The following is a 15789-nucleotide window of genomic DNA, read 5'->3' on the forward strand; positions in this document are numbered from 1 at the left end:
CTCAGACTAACCTTAGTTAAGGGAATTGATAAATGACGCTTATTTTATGAGGAATTCAAGTCGGGAATTTTGGAATTTATATTCAGCCTATGAACAGTGTTTTTACCCTGTTCATTAACAACAGTGAATTTTTATTTTTATTTTTCTGAAACAGGTAATTTAGATTTTTCTAGATAGGATACAAGACTAGATAGGTAATTTAGATTTTCTAGACATGTAATTTAGACTTTTCTTCTGCCTCCTAAATCTTACAAATCAAAAGCATTTATATTTTGGGTAGAATACAAGACTATATATTTTGTTATATAAAAGTTGTTTTTGTGATAGCTCTTATACATATGTGGAATATACATAATGTGAATACTACACCGCATTAAGGGGCGGATATACTAACCATTTTGCCCCTGTTATTTTTAAGAAACCACAATATTGTCATTAACTCTAGATATATAATCAGTATAACAGTTGAGTATAATTTGCATGTATAACATTCTATGAAGTACATATCATAAACATTTATATCAATCAATTAACTCATTGACTAGCTTCATAACGTTGTTTTTGGATAAAGTAATTTTAATGTCCATAGAAATTTTAAAGTCATGAGAATTACAATGTCATGAATTTAAATCCTATTAATTGAGAATTCCATTGTTTGAATTTCATGATGTGTCCATAGAAATTTCAAAATACAATTCCATGAATTTAAATCCTATTAATCGAGAATTTCATTGTTTGGATTTCATGATGTATAGTTTTAAAATGACAAGAATTTGTATTCAGACTAATCTTAGTTAAAGAAATTGACAAATGATGCTTATTTTGTGAGGAATTCAAGTCGGGAATTTAAGTTCCTAAATTTCACGATTATTTTCCTGTGAAAATTGCTAATTCCATAAGATAAGTATCCAAACGAGGAAAACCGTCCTAAGAAATTGGGAATTCCTTATTTTTTATTAAATTCTCAGAAATTCACCCACATCCAAACACACCGTAAATGTATATACCGCGCCAAGGCGCGGGTATAATTCTAGTTTATCTATTACTAAAGCTTGGTCGACTGTTCATAAGCCTAAGCATATGAACAGTGAATTTTTTTTTTTGGTTTTGTTTTTTTGTTTTTGTTTTTGGAAACAGGTAATTTAGATTTTTTTTAGATAGGCTTTTCTCGGCAAAGATTTTTTGCCTTCCATTTTTTACTTTTTTTCTGCATCCTGAATTTTAGAAATCAAAATAATTATAGCATTTATATTTTGGGTAGAATACAAGACTAGATGTTTTGTTATATAAAAGTTGTTTTTATGATAGCTCTTATACATATGTGGAATATACATAATGTGAAAACTACACCGCACCAAGAATTTTGCCCCTATTATTTTTAAGAAACTACAATATTGTCATTAACCCTAGATATATAATCAGTATAATAGCTATGTATAATTTGTATGTATAATATTCTATAAAGTACATATCAGAAACATTTCTATCAATCAATTAACCCATTGACCAGCTTCATAACTTTGTTTTTGGATAAAGTAATTTTAATGTCCATAGAAATTTTAAAATTATGAGAATTACTATTCCATGAATTTAAATCTTATTAACCCATTGTTTGGATTTCATGATGTAGAGTTTTAAAATGACAAGAATTTGTACTCAGACTAACCTTAGTTAAAAGAATTGATAAATGACGTTTATTTTATGAGGAATTCAAGTCAGGAATTCAAGAATTTGTATTCAACCTATGAACAGTGTTTTTACCCTGTTCATTAACAACAGTGATTTTTTTTTTTTTTTCTGAAACAGGTAATTTAGATTTTTCTAGATAGGATACAAGACTAGATAGGTAATTTAGATTTTCTAGACAGGTAATTTAGACTTTTCTTCTGCCTCTTAAATCTTACAAATCAAAACAATTAGAGCATTTATATTTTGGGTAGAATACAAGACTATATATTTTGTTATATAAAAGTTGTTTTTGTGATAGCTCTTATACATATGTGAATATACATGATGTGGATACTACACCGTGCCAAGGGGCGGATATACTGACCATTTTTCCCCCTGTTATTTTTAAGAAACCACAATATTGTCATTAACTCTAGATATATAATCAGTATAACAGCTGAGTATAATTTGCATGTATAACATTTATATCAATCAATTAACCCATTGACCAACTTCATAATGTTGTTTTTGGATAAAGTAATTTTAATGTCCATAGAAATTTCAAAATCATGGGAATTACAATGCCATGAATTTAAATCATATTAATTGAGAATTCCATTGTTTGAATTTCTATGAAGTACATATCAGAAACATTTATATCAATCAATTAACCCATCGACCAACTTCATAATGTTGTTTTTGGATAAAGTAATTTTAATGTCCATAGAAATTTCAAAATCATGGGAATTACAATGCCATGAATTTAAATCCTATTAATTGAGAATTCCATTGTTTGAATTTCATGATGTGTCCATAAAAATTTCAAAATCATAGGAATTACAATTCCATGAATTTAAATCCTATTAATTGAGAATTTCATTGTTTGGATTTCATGATATAGAGTTTTAAAATGACAAGAATTTGTATTCAGACTAATCTTAGTTGAAGAAATTGACAAATGATGCTTATTTTGTGAGAAATTTAAGTCGGGAATTTAAGCTCTCAAATTTCACGATTATTTTCCCGTGAAAATTGCTAATTCCATGGGATAAGCATCCAAACGAGGAAAACCGTCCTAAGAAATTGGGAATTCCTTATTTTTTATTAAACTCTCGGAAATCCACCCACATCCAAACACACCGTAAATGTATACACCGCGTCAAGGCGCGGGTATAATTCTAGTTTAACATTACAGGCAAAGGCAACGTAATAGTAATTGTGTTTGGTGAATAACGTAGTTCATTTGGAAAATAATATTTTTAACTCTTTTATTTTTTGCAGAGTAATATTTTTAACTTTCTATAAAAAAAGAGTAATATTTTTTAACTCTTGGTTATAGTATAAAAATAACTGGGCCTAAGACACTTGTTCATGGATGTTACATGCTGGTGGAAAACTTATTTTGTTAACTCACAACTAAGTTGGAAGATATCTCATGACATAGTATTTGTATGATGATATTGTTTATTCTCATCTTTCATCATCTCAATTAATACAATTGTATATTGAACAATAGTACTATGACAATACTATTGAGATATTGGAGTAAATTGAGTGTTTGAGTTAGATTTTTTCTTATTCTTTCTAGTACAATAAGTTAGATTTGAATCAAATCAAGATTTAAGTTCGATTTAGTTTCTTTAATAGTTACTCAAATTTCAATTTTGTATTAAGGTCTAACTCTGCACGAAAACTCTTTTGTACCGAATGAAGTCATCACGCGTTCACCGATCATGATTTGCTTCTTAGATTCGTCCGACCTTGTTTAATTGCTTACGCTTGATGTCGATCAATACGATAATTTGCTTGTCTCTACAAATTTGAGATTAGTGTTTTGTTTTTTTAAGAATTTCGCTTCGAATATGTGAATTTAACGTTGTATTTTTATTTTTTATTTTTAGAATTTCGTTTCAATGTCTGAATTTAAGACTAGTGTTTTGTTCTTCTTAGGTTTTCGCTTAAAATATGTGAATTTGACCCTATAATATTTACGTTGTGTTTGGATAAAGTAATTTCAATTTTCATAAACTTTCAAAATCATAGGAATTGCAATTCCATTAATTGAAAATTTTGTTGTTTGGATTTCATGATGTAGAGTTTTAAAATGACAAGATTGTGTATTTAGACTAAACCTCAGTAAAAAAAAATTGACAAATGACACATATTTTGTAAGGAATTCAAGTCGAGAATTTAAGATCCCGAATTCCACGAATATTTTTCCGTGAAAATTACTAATTCTATTAGATAAGAATCCAAATGGAGAAAACAGTCATAAGAAATTACAAATTTCTTATTTTTGATTAAATTCCCGAGAATTCATTAGTATCTAAACACACCGATAAAGAATTTCATTTTAATGTCTGAATTTAAGAAAATATTTGAAGTTGAGGCTGGGTTTAACAAATTTAAATTTGAATGTGCGAGTTTAAGGCTGTGTTTTCAAATTTTCGTTTCGCATGATTGAAATAGCTCTTTAACCCTAGTTTCTTCATTAGTAGTAAGCTGTGAAATCTTCTATCGATGATAGTGAAAGCTTTTAAGGGTATCAATATCACACTTTACCTTGCCCAGAAGATGTCATTCCTTGTAAGAAAGCTCTTGATCGAACTAACCCTCTATTATAAACGTCATCCACGTACAAAAACAGCAAAATGACTAGCAAAACCAGGCATGGCTTGTGAATTCCTCCAAAATCAATCTTAGTCTGATACACATTTATACTCTACTACAATGCTTTGAATTTATCTCAATTCATCCTTGCTATTAGTATCTTCCCCCATCAGTTCTTCAAGGGAGAACTCATCCTCTTCAACGATCTCTCCATCCTTACCATCCCATGGTTCGCTCTTCACTATGTTGGGGGTGCCGTTCAGAGGCAAGTTTCCCTTTCCACCACGCCCAGCTTCTCTCACAAATTCGCTGAGAAAGAAAGTTGCATAAATTAATTTGGGTTAGCGTTTAGCAATTGGCAACAGTGGTTCAAGATGAGGTGGAGACAGTGGACTTACGTAATCTGATCAAGCTCGAACGCACTCTTAAGAGGGGCATAAACACCTTTTTTCACATTTAAGGCCACCAATGCAGGATACCCGTAACCACCAACACCTACAAGATTCTCAAGGTCTTGTTGCTTACCAGCTGCCGCCCAGACATAGCTGCAACATCCATGAACATTCATTTTCAGTAACAATATTATTTGGCTTCTCAAGCCAAAGATGGTTTCATTTCCACTTAGTATTTTGGGGTATAAGCCTCATCACAGTTATATTTCTTGTGCACAATCACAGACAGAAGAATAGTAAAGGGAACTCCTAAAACCTTACCTATATGGACTCCTTTTGAACTTCTCTGCAACGGATAATAACTGGTGAAGGTACTTGTTCCTCCCTTCAGCCTTTGAATCCAAGATATCAGGTAGAAAAGCGACGAAACAGATGGCTGCTGAACCACATTTCTCTTCCAAGACATCCTACAGGGAAGATCAATGGAAGGCTTTAGTCCCATAGAATACGACTTCAAATAATGTTAATCAGAGGAAGCTAAGAGCTTACAGGGCCAGTTAGCTCAGTCACTTCAGGAGGTGCAACATTTGTTTCTAGTCGTTCGAGAGCAAACGATTCAATGGCTGAAGCAGTCCTTGCACCCTCATACGGTACTGGGCTATCTTTGTCAGCTCCAAATACTAATATTGTTGGGAATCCTTGAACATTGAACCTGCTCATAAGTGACTGGCAAAGTGGCACCTCATTAGAACCATATGATACAATATGAGATATAAAATCGGCAGGTCCAATTCATGATACTTCATGCATCCAATACATAACAGTTTATGTATCCACAAAGAACATTGTCAGATATGTTAAAAAATGAAACAAGAATATTTATCTCTCAGCTAATTCTAGGCAGAACACTACCCATCATAGTTTATGAATTAATAGTACAATGGAAAGAAGACACAAGTTAAAGTAGTATATTTGAAATTTTAATGAGTTCTAGGCTCATACTTAAAGCTAAACTTGGGAAGCAGAGGAACTCAGATGATGAATTCCTACCCAAAATATAAAAAGTAACAATTCTAGATTCCAAGTTCAATCCCGAGACTAAATTACCTGCTCTGCATCACAGTCCACGTGTCCCAACTTCACCTTCCCCTTCAAGTTTTTGGCAGCCTTCTTCCACTCAGGTGCCAATTTTTTACAGTGCCCACACCTTTAAGAAAAGCAGGGAAGAATGTCACTATTTGCTACAATAAGTTCAGTGTACTTCATAAATAATATTCTGCTTACAGAACAGATATCATTACAGAATATAGACAAAAAGCACTTACCAAGGTGCAAAGAACTCCACAATCCAGAGTTCTTTACTTTTAACAACTAGTTCATCAAAGTTCTTGGAATTTAGTTCTACTGAAGCATTAGGCTCAGGTTTTTCACTTGATCCTCCTGTTGATTTTCCACTTAACCGGTCCTTCAACAGTGCCTTAATCTGTACAACCCATATGCTATGGTCAGATACATAAATATTTAGTGAATTTTATGCAAGAGCATTCCAACTGAGACAAAACATTATCACTTCATCAGTATCTGACCAATATATGAATAATTTAAATAAAGCAAATACACTGGAGCAGAAATGACCACAAAGATATTCCTCCAAGAATCCAAATTCAACCAGGATTTTAACATTACAAACAAGGAAGAAATTTGAGTTATTGAAAGCATTTGTGCAAGAGGTCAAGTTGAACCTGTGAGAGAGCAAATTCTGCAATAGGTTTCACATCTCTTGCTCCCTGATAATCAACTGGTGGCTTTCCAGGTACGAACACCTTTATTGTTGGGAATCCTTGAATCCCATAATCCTGTAAAATTCACAGACAAATATAGCTATTATTGTGCAAACTAAGCATATAAACCAGAATATCTTCAGACTGACCCGTCCATATACAAGCAAACTCTCATACTACAGGGCATAATTCAATCAAAACACAATCAAATGGTTCTCCATATATATGTATATGTATACTGTTTTCGGATTCTATGCTAATTCAGATGCAAAAAAAACCTCAAACTGAACAGGCATCAATAGAATTACATATATGTATTTTGACTATCCTTTGGAGTTACCATCTTTTAATGAACACAGAACCAACAATGAAATGATAAGAATTATTAAATTGGGAGGGGAACAGATAATGTAAGATGTGATGTGAGGACTAGCAACACTGTTGGCATATTGACAGGATTGTAATCAACTATAAAGTCCAGATCTTAATGGAAGTTATAGCTCATTACCGATCTTGAATAGCATATGCAAACAAGAAGTCGAGCAACTTCCAAGGCACAGGTACATTCTGAATCTAATACTAAAACCCAAAATTTGATTCAAACTGATCTACAAGAGTAACAATGAAACTACCTGAGCAAGGGACTTATGCGCATCAGCATCAAGAGCAGCTACGGTGGCCACACCCTTCAACACAGTAGCGACTTTCTCCCATATAGGAGTCAGAGCTCTACAATGCCCACACCACGGCGCAAAGAACTCAACCAGAACAACTCTGTTCGAGTCCAGAACCTGCCACCATTCCAAACAACTCAAATTCAAACCAAAAACTAGTCACCCTCCATTATGATCCAAATCTTCCACCCAAAATCATCGCAAACAAACACAACAACCCATTGAAACAATTTCTAAGCATTCTCTTCATAAATAATCAAACTTGGTGAGCATTAAAATAAACGGGATCTAATTTCGGCACAATCAACATAAACCCAATACACTAAGAGCTCAGTGAGCATTTCGATCAAAACGACGACGGATTGGGATACAAAAATGGCAGAATTGAAGACTGGGAAAAGGGTATTCCAAATATAGCGAAAGATCGAAGCTTTTTACCTTGGACTTGAAGTTGGAGGGAGTCAGCTGAAGCACTGGTGATGATGGACCGTAGAGTGCATCACAGGCATTGAAGACGAAGAAGAACACCAACAAGATTGGTAGAGCTCGGAATTGACTCTCTCTCATTCTCATTCTCAATCTCAGAGACTCGCTCTCACTCTCTCTCTTTCTCTCTGCGTGTAAGATCGATTTGGTCTACGAATCAGCTCGAGAGGTACAGAAGACAAAAACCCTTCGTTTCTGCTGCTACGTGTGTTGGCCAATAGGGGATTTACACGTAATCTGGCCATAATTTCTCATCGAGTTATTCATGTTTTTGATATTTTATTACATTCCTATGCTGGATGTAGGGCTGGGCACTTAGTACCGGAATCTCGATCCCGTACCGGTCTCGTCCCGAAAGTTAGCGGGACGGGATAGGTTTTGAAAATAGCAATTCCGTCCCGTCCCGTCCCGTTTCAATATTACCATAATAGGACGGGACGGGATGGGATGGGACTATCCCGAAAAATCTCGTCCCGTCCCGTAATATTAGAATACTTTGTTTTATTCATTTTATACTTGATTTTTTAGGTTGCATGGTGTTACAATGCACTCAACCACACTCAATTTGGTCTAAAATAATACTTTTAATTTCATTCATTGTTTTTTTTTTTTTGTTTTGTGTGATTTTGGATATTTTAGTTGTTGTTTGAGGGTTAATTTTTAATGTGGGATATTTAGTACTTTTAAAGTGGGATGTAATTTAGCACCTATGCACCTATGTTCTTGTTGATTTTAGTATTTTTAATTTCATCAATGTTCTTTTTTTTGTCTTGTGTGATTTTGGATTTTTTTTTTCCATTAATTTTATTAATTTTGTTTTAGGGTTAATTTATCGGGATCCCGATCCCATCCCGGTCCCGATCGGGACGTACGAGACAGATTTTTAAAAACGTCTTCCTGTCCCGTTCTTTTATTTTCGAGACGGGACATGATTCACCAAATCCCGGCCCATCCCGTCCCGTGCCCAGCCCTAGCTGGATGTGACCAATGAGGTGCTCTCATCTTCATCATAAATGGTTTTTGGTTTTTGATCTTAGGTTGACGACTGGAATTTTTTATTCTTTTTATAAGTAAAGAAATAAGATAACAAACAAACTTGGTTATATTACATTAGCAAGGTAGTACGTAACATGGTTGTCCAAAATGAAATAGAATTTATAACAAAATAAATGTTTTTATAAAAGAACGAAATTCAACCTTGAGCATTAATAGATCACATAAAACAAAAAATATGTATATCTATCGATAAATGCTGATAGCACTGTGAAGAGATAGACATGAATATTTTAAAATTTTTGAAATCATATTATCTTCACACCCAAGTATTAAGAGAAACTCAATCGCATTACATTTGAGCACTAAAATTTCACACTTACAAACTTCTAAGTTTGTACCTTGGTAGATTTCATAGAAAAACAAAAGTAACATATGTAGTCTCTTAACAAACTAGACGTTGTTTTAAGAAAAACTGTATATTTCATCAAAATGAGTGAGCTCCTTTTATAGGAGATTACAGATAACAAGATTACATGAATCTCTCCTTATTCTGTGGTACATACCACCACAAACCATAACAATATTGACTAAGTCAACAACTGACTAGATAAACATCTGACTGAGTAAATATCTATTTTACAGGAACAATAATATTCTAATTATCCTATAACACTCCCCCTTGTTCCGTATATGGTAGATGTTGCTTTCTTGATGCTTCTGTAATACCTCCTTAGAATCCTTGTCAAGTTAAAACCATGGCAAGAGAGAAAAAAAAAATGATCTCGAACAAGTAAAAGAGCGCAGATCGTCGTAGACGATAATATGACACTTATTTATGTTGCCTCATTAAAACCTTGCCAAGTAATAAAATCCTTTAGGATAAAAACAACCTTGGTCAAGGAAAAAAAAAGAGTACAACGTGTCCTTCACATTTAGAAACTTTCATGTGTATGTCAGACTCCCCCCTGAAGTCTTCATCTCCCCCTGATTCCAGCAATCAGGTTAGCTTAGATAAGCTGAGCAATCCTATACTTTTCACATGCTTCTCAAATGTGGATTTGGCTAGTGACTTAGTAAATAAGTTTGCCACATTGTTCTTAGATCGAACTTGGTTCACTTGGATCTTGAGAAACTGTTGTTGTTGCTGATTATAGAAAAATTTGGGCGATATATGCTTGGTGTTGTCGCCTTTGATGTAACCTAGCTTCATCTGCTCAATGCATGCAGCATTATCCTCATAAATGCATGTAGGTTCATCTGTGGTTGATTCTAGACCACTTGATCTTCGAATATGTGCAATTATGGCTCTCAACCATATGCATTCCTTAACAGCTTCATGTAAAGCAATAATCTCAGCATGATTCGAAGATGTAGCAACGAGAGTCTGTTTTGTAGACCTCCAAGATATCGCGGTGTTTCCTATGGTAAAGACATAACCGGTCTGGGAACAACCTTTGTGCGGGTCAGAAAGATACCCAGCATCAGCAAAACTACCAACACATCACATGGATTGTTGGTGTAGGGGGTGAAGGAATAAGTGGCGGCACCCTCACTGGTGGAGTCCTTACTTCCTGCAATGAAAGCCTTTCTTCTTGCCTCTCTGTAGGGATAGAATAAGCCCATATCTATCGTACCCTTTAAGTACCGGAAGATTGTCTTTATGCCAGTCCAATGACGTTGCGTGAGCGCTGAGCTAAATCAAGCTAACAAGTTTACAGCAAATGAGATGTTCGGTCTTGTGCATTGAGCTAAATACAGTGATGCACCTACTGCACTTAGGTAAGGCACTTCAGCCCCCAAGACTTCTTCGTCCTCATCCTTTGGACGAAATGGATCCTTTTTTGGATCTAGGCTGCGGACGATCATGGGAGTGCTAACAGAATGTACTTTGTCCATGTTAAATCTTCTCAACATTTTGTGGACATAAGCTGACTGGTGGACTAATATTCCACTACTACGGTGCTCTAGCTCTAGTTCTAGGCAAAACCGTGTATTCCCAAGATCTTTCATCTCGAATTCGGATTTCAAATACTTTGCAGTGTCCTTTAACTCATCAAGAGTCCCAATAATGTTCATGTCATCAACATAGACAGCGACAATTGCAAATCCGGAACTTGTTTTCTTAATAAACACGCATGGGCATAGTTCATTATTCACATATCCCTTCTCAATCAAGTATTCACTTAGACGATTATACCACATACATCTGGATTACTTCAATCTATATAGTGAACGTCTCAACCTTATTGAGAACGCGCTCCGTGGTTTAGAGCTACTTGATTTGGGTAATAGAAGTCCATTAGGAACTTTCATATATATATATATATATATATATATATATATATATATATATATCTCTCTGAATCTAGATCCCCATAGAGATATGCAGTAACCACATTCATAAGCTGCATGTCAAGTTTTTCAGAAACTACCAAACTGATAAGGTAGCGGAAAGTTATAACGTCCATTACGGGAGAGTATGTCTCCTCGTAGTCAATTCCAGGGCGTTGTGAGAAACCTTGCGCCACAAGGCGGGCTTTATATCTTAATACCTCATTCTTCTCATTTCGCTTTCTAACAAATACCCATTTATGTCCCACAGGCTTTACATTTGGCGGGGTTAGCACTCCCAGGCCAAATATCTGTCTCTTTGTTAGTGAATCTAATTCAACCTGGATTGCTTCTTTCCATTTGGGGCAATCTGCTCTCTATTGACATTCTTTAACAAAACGAGGTTCGATATCATCATGTTCTATGATTTCCTGTGCAACTGAGAATGCAAATGCATCATCAAGGATCATAGATTCTCTATCCAGTATCTCATGTACGCTAGCATAATTCATTGAGATCTCTTTATTCGCTGTACTTGGATCAACCGTTGGAATTTCCTCCAAATTGGTTTTCTCACGGACATAACTATAGTCAGGAATAATTTCATAAGTTAGATTTTAAGTGTTGATGATCAATGGATTAAGTTGTGCCAAACTCCCCCTCTTCCTAGGGCGAGTATCCATCGAACCTGTAAGTCTCCCCCTTTTCCCTTGGGGAGCCGCGACCTCAGCCACCACACGTCCACCAAGTGTGGTGGTGGTACCGCCTCCTATATTGGGAGCAGCGGCCTCACATCCTCCTTGTGGGATGTCTATCCTTGCAGGCACATTTGCAGCAGGTATATGTGATCTCGTCACTTTGGCAAGGTCAGTAAACGCATCAGGCATCGAATCTGCTACGTTTCCAAGCTCTATAATTCTTTGAACTTCACTATCTGCTAGTGCAGAGCGGGGATCAAGATGAGACAGAGTGGGAACAGACCACGACAATTCTTGTCGTTTTTGTGGAACATTGTTGTTCATTCCTCCCCTACCGACGGGAATGTTGTCTCATCAAAGTGACAATCCGCAAATCGTGCGGTAAAGAGATCGCCTGTCAAGGGTTCTATATAACGGATTATAGTTGGTGACACATATCCAACATATACACACCCATTTTTTCGCTTAATGGTGGCGCGATAGGCACATAAATTGCACAACCAAAAATGCGTAGATGTGAAATATTCGGCTCATATCTAGTAACCAACTGGTACGCAGAAAATGGTTGTCTAGCAGCGGGTCTGAAACGAATAAGCATGGCTGCATGTAATATCGCATAAGCCCAAGCAGAAGTAGGGAGATTGGTGCGCATGACCAAAGCTCGTCCAACCATTTGAAGTCTTTTAATGGCGGCTTCTACAAGACCGTTTTGGGTATGTACATAAGGAACTGAATGCTCAACATCAATCCCAATGGACATGCAATAATCATCAAATATTTGCGATGTAAACTCCCCAGCATTGTCAAGACGTATTGACTTAATAGGATGATCTGGGTGGTGAGCCCTCAAGCGAATAATTTATGCTAGGAGTTCAGAATATGCAGCATTTCTTGTGGACAAAAGTGCGACATGTGACCATCGTGTCGAAGCATCCACCAGTACCATGAAATATCTGAATGGCCCGCATGATGGGTGGATATGTCCACAAATATCACCTTGGATACGTTGTAAGAATGGAATGTTCTCTTTAGTGTCTTTAGCATAGGATGGTCTCGATCCCATTTTGGCTAAAGAACAGGCTTTGCAGAATGAACGATGAGCATCTGATATGACCAATGAGGATGTTGGTTCAAGCTCAAAGTCATCATTGACTTGAGAAGCATGATATGGAACTAAAGCGCCATTGTTGGTGTTAGTTCTTTTCCGCTGGGGGTTTGTAGCGGCATCAACATCTAACTGACGATTCTTGCTTCCTTTCACTCTGAAGAAGAGATGTCCGTTTGAGTTTTTCAAAATACGGATCATCATATCACGACCTGGATGTCCCAGTCTGTCATGCCAAAGCCTATATGTGTTTGAATCCCATAAGTCATTTCTCATGACATGGTTAGATTCAACAACTCGAATGGTTGTTATACATAGCCCATTTGGCTGACACATTAGTTTCTCTAATATTCGGTTTCTTCCAGAATTATTAGAGGTAATACATAAGTATTCAATTCTATTCTCACAATGTGTATTTGTATGGAGTCTGTTGGCTCGGATGTCTCTACTACTCAAAAGGGTTCTTGGGGCCCTAGGAGCATAGAGAGCGTCCTTGATGGTGAGGATAGTGTCATTTGGCAACATAAATTGGGCTTTACCATGCCCTTGGATCAATTTCGTAGATCCTCACATCATTGTGGTTAAAAATATTCGACAAGGCATAAAATCGATAAAGAGTCGTCTATGGCGAAGCATAGTTTGTGTGGTTCCACTGTCAATGAGACATTCAAGTTCTCCGGGAAACATACCTACAAAAAAGCCTTTGTTTCAGAAAATCGTTTTCTGACCTTTGTGTACTCAAACAGGCATAACTTTGTCTATAAAATAGATATTGATAAACCGGATATAGTTCTGGAAACTAGACATCTGTAGCTTTCCAACCATATAATATTCATAATCTGGTTTGTTCTGGTCTGTTGCCAGTACTCTGTCAAAGTTGACTGATTTACACAGTCAAATTCTGGTTTTGCACCTGCTGCGTTTTGTGGTGATTTTCAAAGATTCAAACACTTTAGTTGATCCCGAAGCAGTCTATGAATGACTTTACTAGTAGTTATTTCATCTATAATCGTGTGGGTAGTTCTTTTCACTCATAACCAGGCTAGGAGAAATCGATGTAGGTGGGGCATAACCCGCTCAAATACACTGTTATCGAAAGTCTCCTTTTCTAGACATTATGAGCTACTAAGGTGAGCCCTAGTAGACAATAGATTCATAAATACTACAAATCAATTACTGTAGACAGAATATAATCAATTTTGTTTACAAACAAATGCCTTTATTGATAATGCCAACGAAATATAACAAAGTTGATAATGCAGAAAGAAATTGACTAAACATTGTTAAACATTAGGCACAAACGCCTTTTATTCTTGGAAATTTAAAAAAAACTCTAATCAAAATCTGGTGTCTCATCAATCGAGTCTCTGCCAATTTTGAAGTCTGTTATGTTGAGATTAGCATCAGCTACATCTCCATCTTCTATTTCATTGTTGTAAGCTTCTAGCTCAAGCTTCTTGCAGTATGCTTTGTATTGATCAATAAGTACCTTGCTAGCTTTGCAATGCTTGTACCAATGATTGTTTGATCCACATCTGTTGCAATTACCACGGTTTTCTCCCTTATCTCGAGTTTCATAAGCCTTAGCCTTGCCTTTTTCAGCATAGGTGGCTTGGCCACTTGGGTTACCTCGGCCTCCATAGCCTCCTCGGCCTCTTCGGCCTTCTCTTGTTCCTCTCCCTCGGCCTCCATGGCCTCCACGCGGTGCATGGTCCTTCTTGAAGTGGTTTTGAGGACCAAGACGTCCTTCCAATCTTCCCTTTCCAATAGGGTTCCACTCTTTGCGCTTCCCCTTTGAAGTGTTTGTATAGTTCGCTTCGGGAATTTTCTTTGTCCCAATTGGCCTTGAACTATTGCTCACAAGTATGCTATCATGCTTTTCTGCAACAGATATAATCCGAATGAGCTGATTAAAACTTGTGATATTACCAGTTCTAACCTCATTGCGGTACTGATGTGCAAGAATCCTTGCAGGAACTGGGAAGGTGGAGAGAGTTTTCTCGAGCATGTCAGCTTTAGTCACATTTTGTTCACAGTACTAAAGCATGGATCAAAGTTTGAGCATTTCAGAGTTGAAATCTGCAACAGTTTTGAAGTCTTGGAACCTAATGTTGTTCCATTTCTCCTTCAGATCCGGGAGCAGGGTGTCTGCAACGTTACCAAAGCGATCTTCAAGTGCAAGCCATAAAGCTCTAGGGTCCTTGACATTCATATACTGCCATTGCAGTGCAGGGTCCAAATGGCGCCTCATGATGATGACAGCTTGTGCCTTCATGGTTGATGTTGGTTGATTAATAAGGTCTTCATTGAGTGGTTGGATAGTGGTGATGATAGCCTTAGCAGTCAATGCATTTTCCACATCTGTCACCCATCGGTGATACTCAATGCCTTGTGGGTCCAATTTCCCAAAATCAAGCTTGGTTTCAGACATCCTGAAATAAAACAAAAGATGTATTAGTTTCGTAGTCTAAAAGACATCCACGACAACTATAAATTTTCCAAGATTAATATCTGGATTAGACCTTTGCATATATATGGTCTACAAACTCACTTGGTTCGTTTTTATCGATGCATTTACGAACTATTTTGTCCAAATCGATAGTGAATTCTCTTGATTCACATAGACTTCATTGTCCATTTAGGAACATAACTCCATAATTCTCATAATGGTAGAAGGGGGAAGGAATCTCCAAATTCCCCGGGAAAAAAAAGGAGTAAAAGAGTATGTTATTTTAAGGACTAATTTCAGTTTACCCCCATCAACTTTAGGTCGATCATCATGTTAGTCCTTCTTCTTTCAAATTCATCAAAAACACCCCTCAACTCCCAATTTTCATCAATCGCACATGTCCAAACCTCCAATCTCCATCCAATTTTTTTGTCAATTGATGACTTGATATCAAGAAGAAAGTCAAATTCTGAAAGTTACATTTCGGACCATTTTCTCCCCATATTGATACACATCTTCGTTCCCATCACAACCCCCTAACCTTGGTGATTTTGGTGGGATTGAATGCAATTTGTCTATTTTTCCTTTTTTCTTTCTTC

At 36.3% G+C, this 15789-nt stretch overlaps 1 protein-coding gene across 1 annotated transcript; it reads right to left on the bottom strand.

Annotated features, from left to right (window-relative positions):
• Positions 1–4250: 4250 nt before the first annotated feature.
• On the bottom strand, positions 4251–7757 carry LOC101296307 (protein disulfide isomerase-like 2-3-like). Its single transcript, XM_004304024.1, has 9 exons — positions 7564–7757; positions 7084–7242; positions 6413–6526; positions 5996–6153; positions 5778–5877; positions 5220–5396; positions 4992–5137; positions 4677–4823; positions 4251–4587 (listed from the first exon to the last, which is right to left on the bottom strand). Exons 1-9 carry the CDS (start codon positions 7696–7698, stop codon positions 4410–4412), a joined length of 1314 nt encoding a protein of 437 aa, XP_004304072.1. The 5' UTR covers positions 7699–7757; the 3' UTR covers positions 4251–4409.
• Positions 7758–15789: the final 8032 nt, after the last annotated feature.

Source organism: Fragaria vesca, linkage group LG6 (assembly GCF_000184155.1).
Source record: "Fragaria vesca subsp. vesca linkage group LG6, FraVesHawaii_1.0, whole genome shotgun sequence".
Classification (NCBI taxonomy): Eukaryota; Viridiplantae; Streptophyta; class Magnoliopsida; order Rosales; family Rosaceae; genus Fragaria; species Fragaria vesca.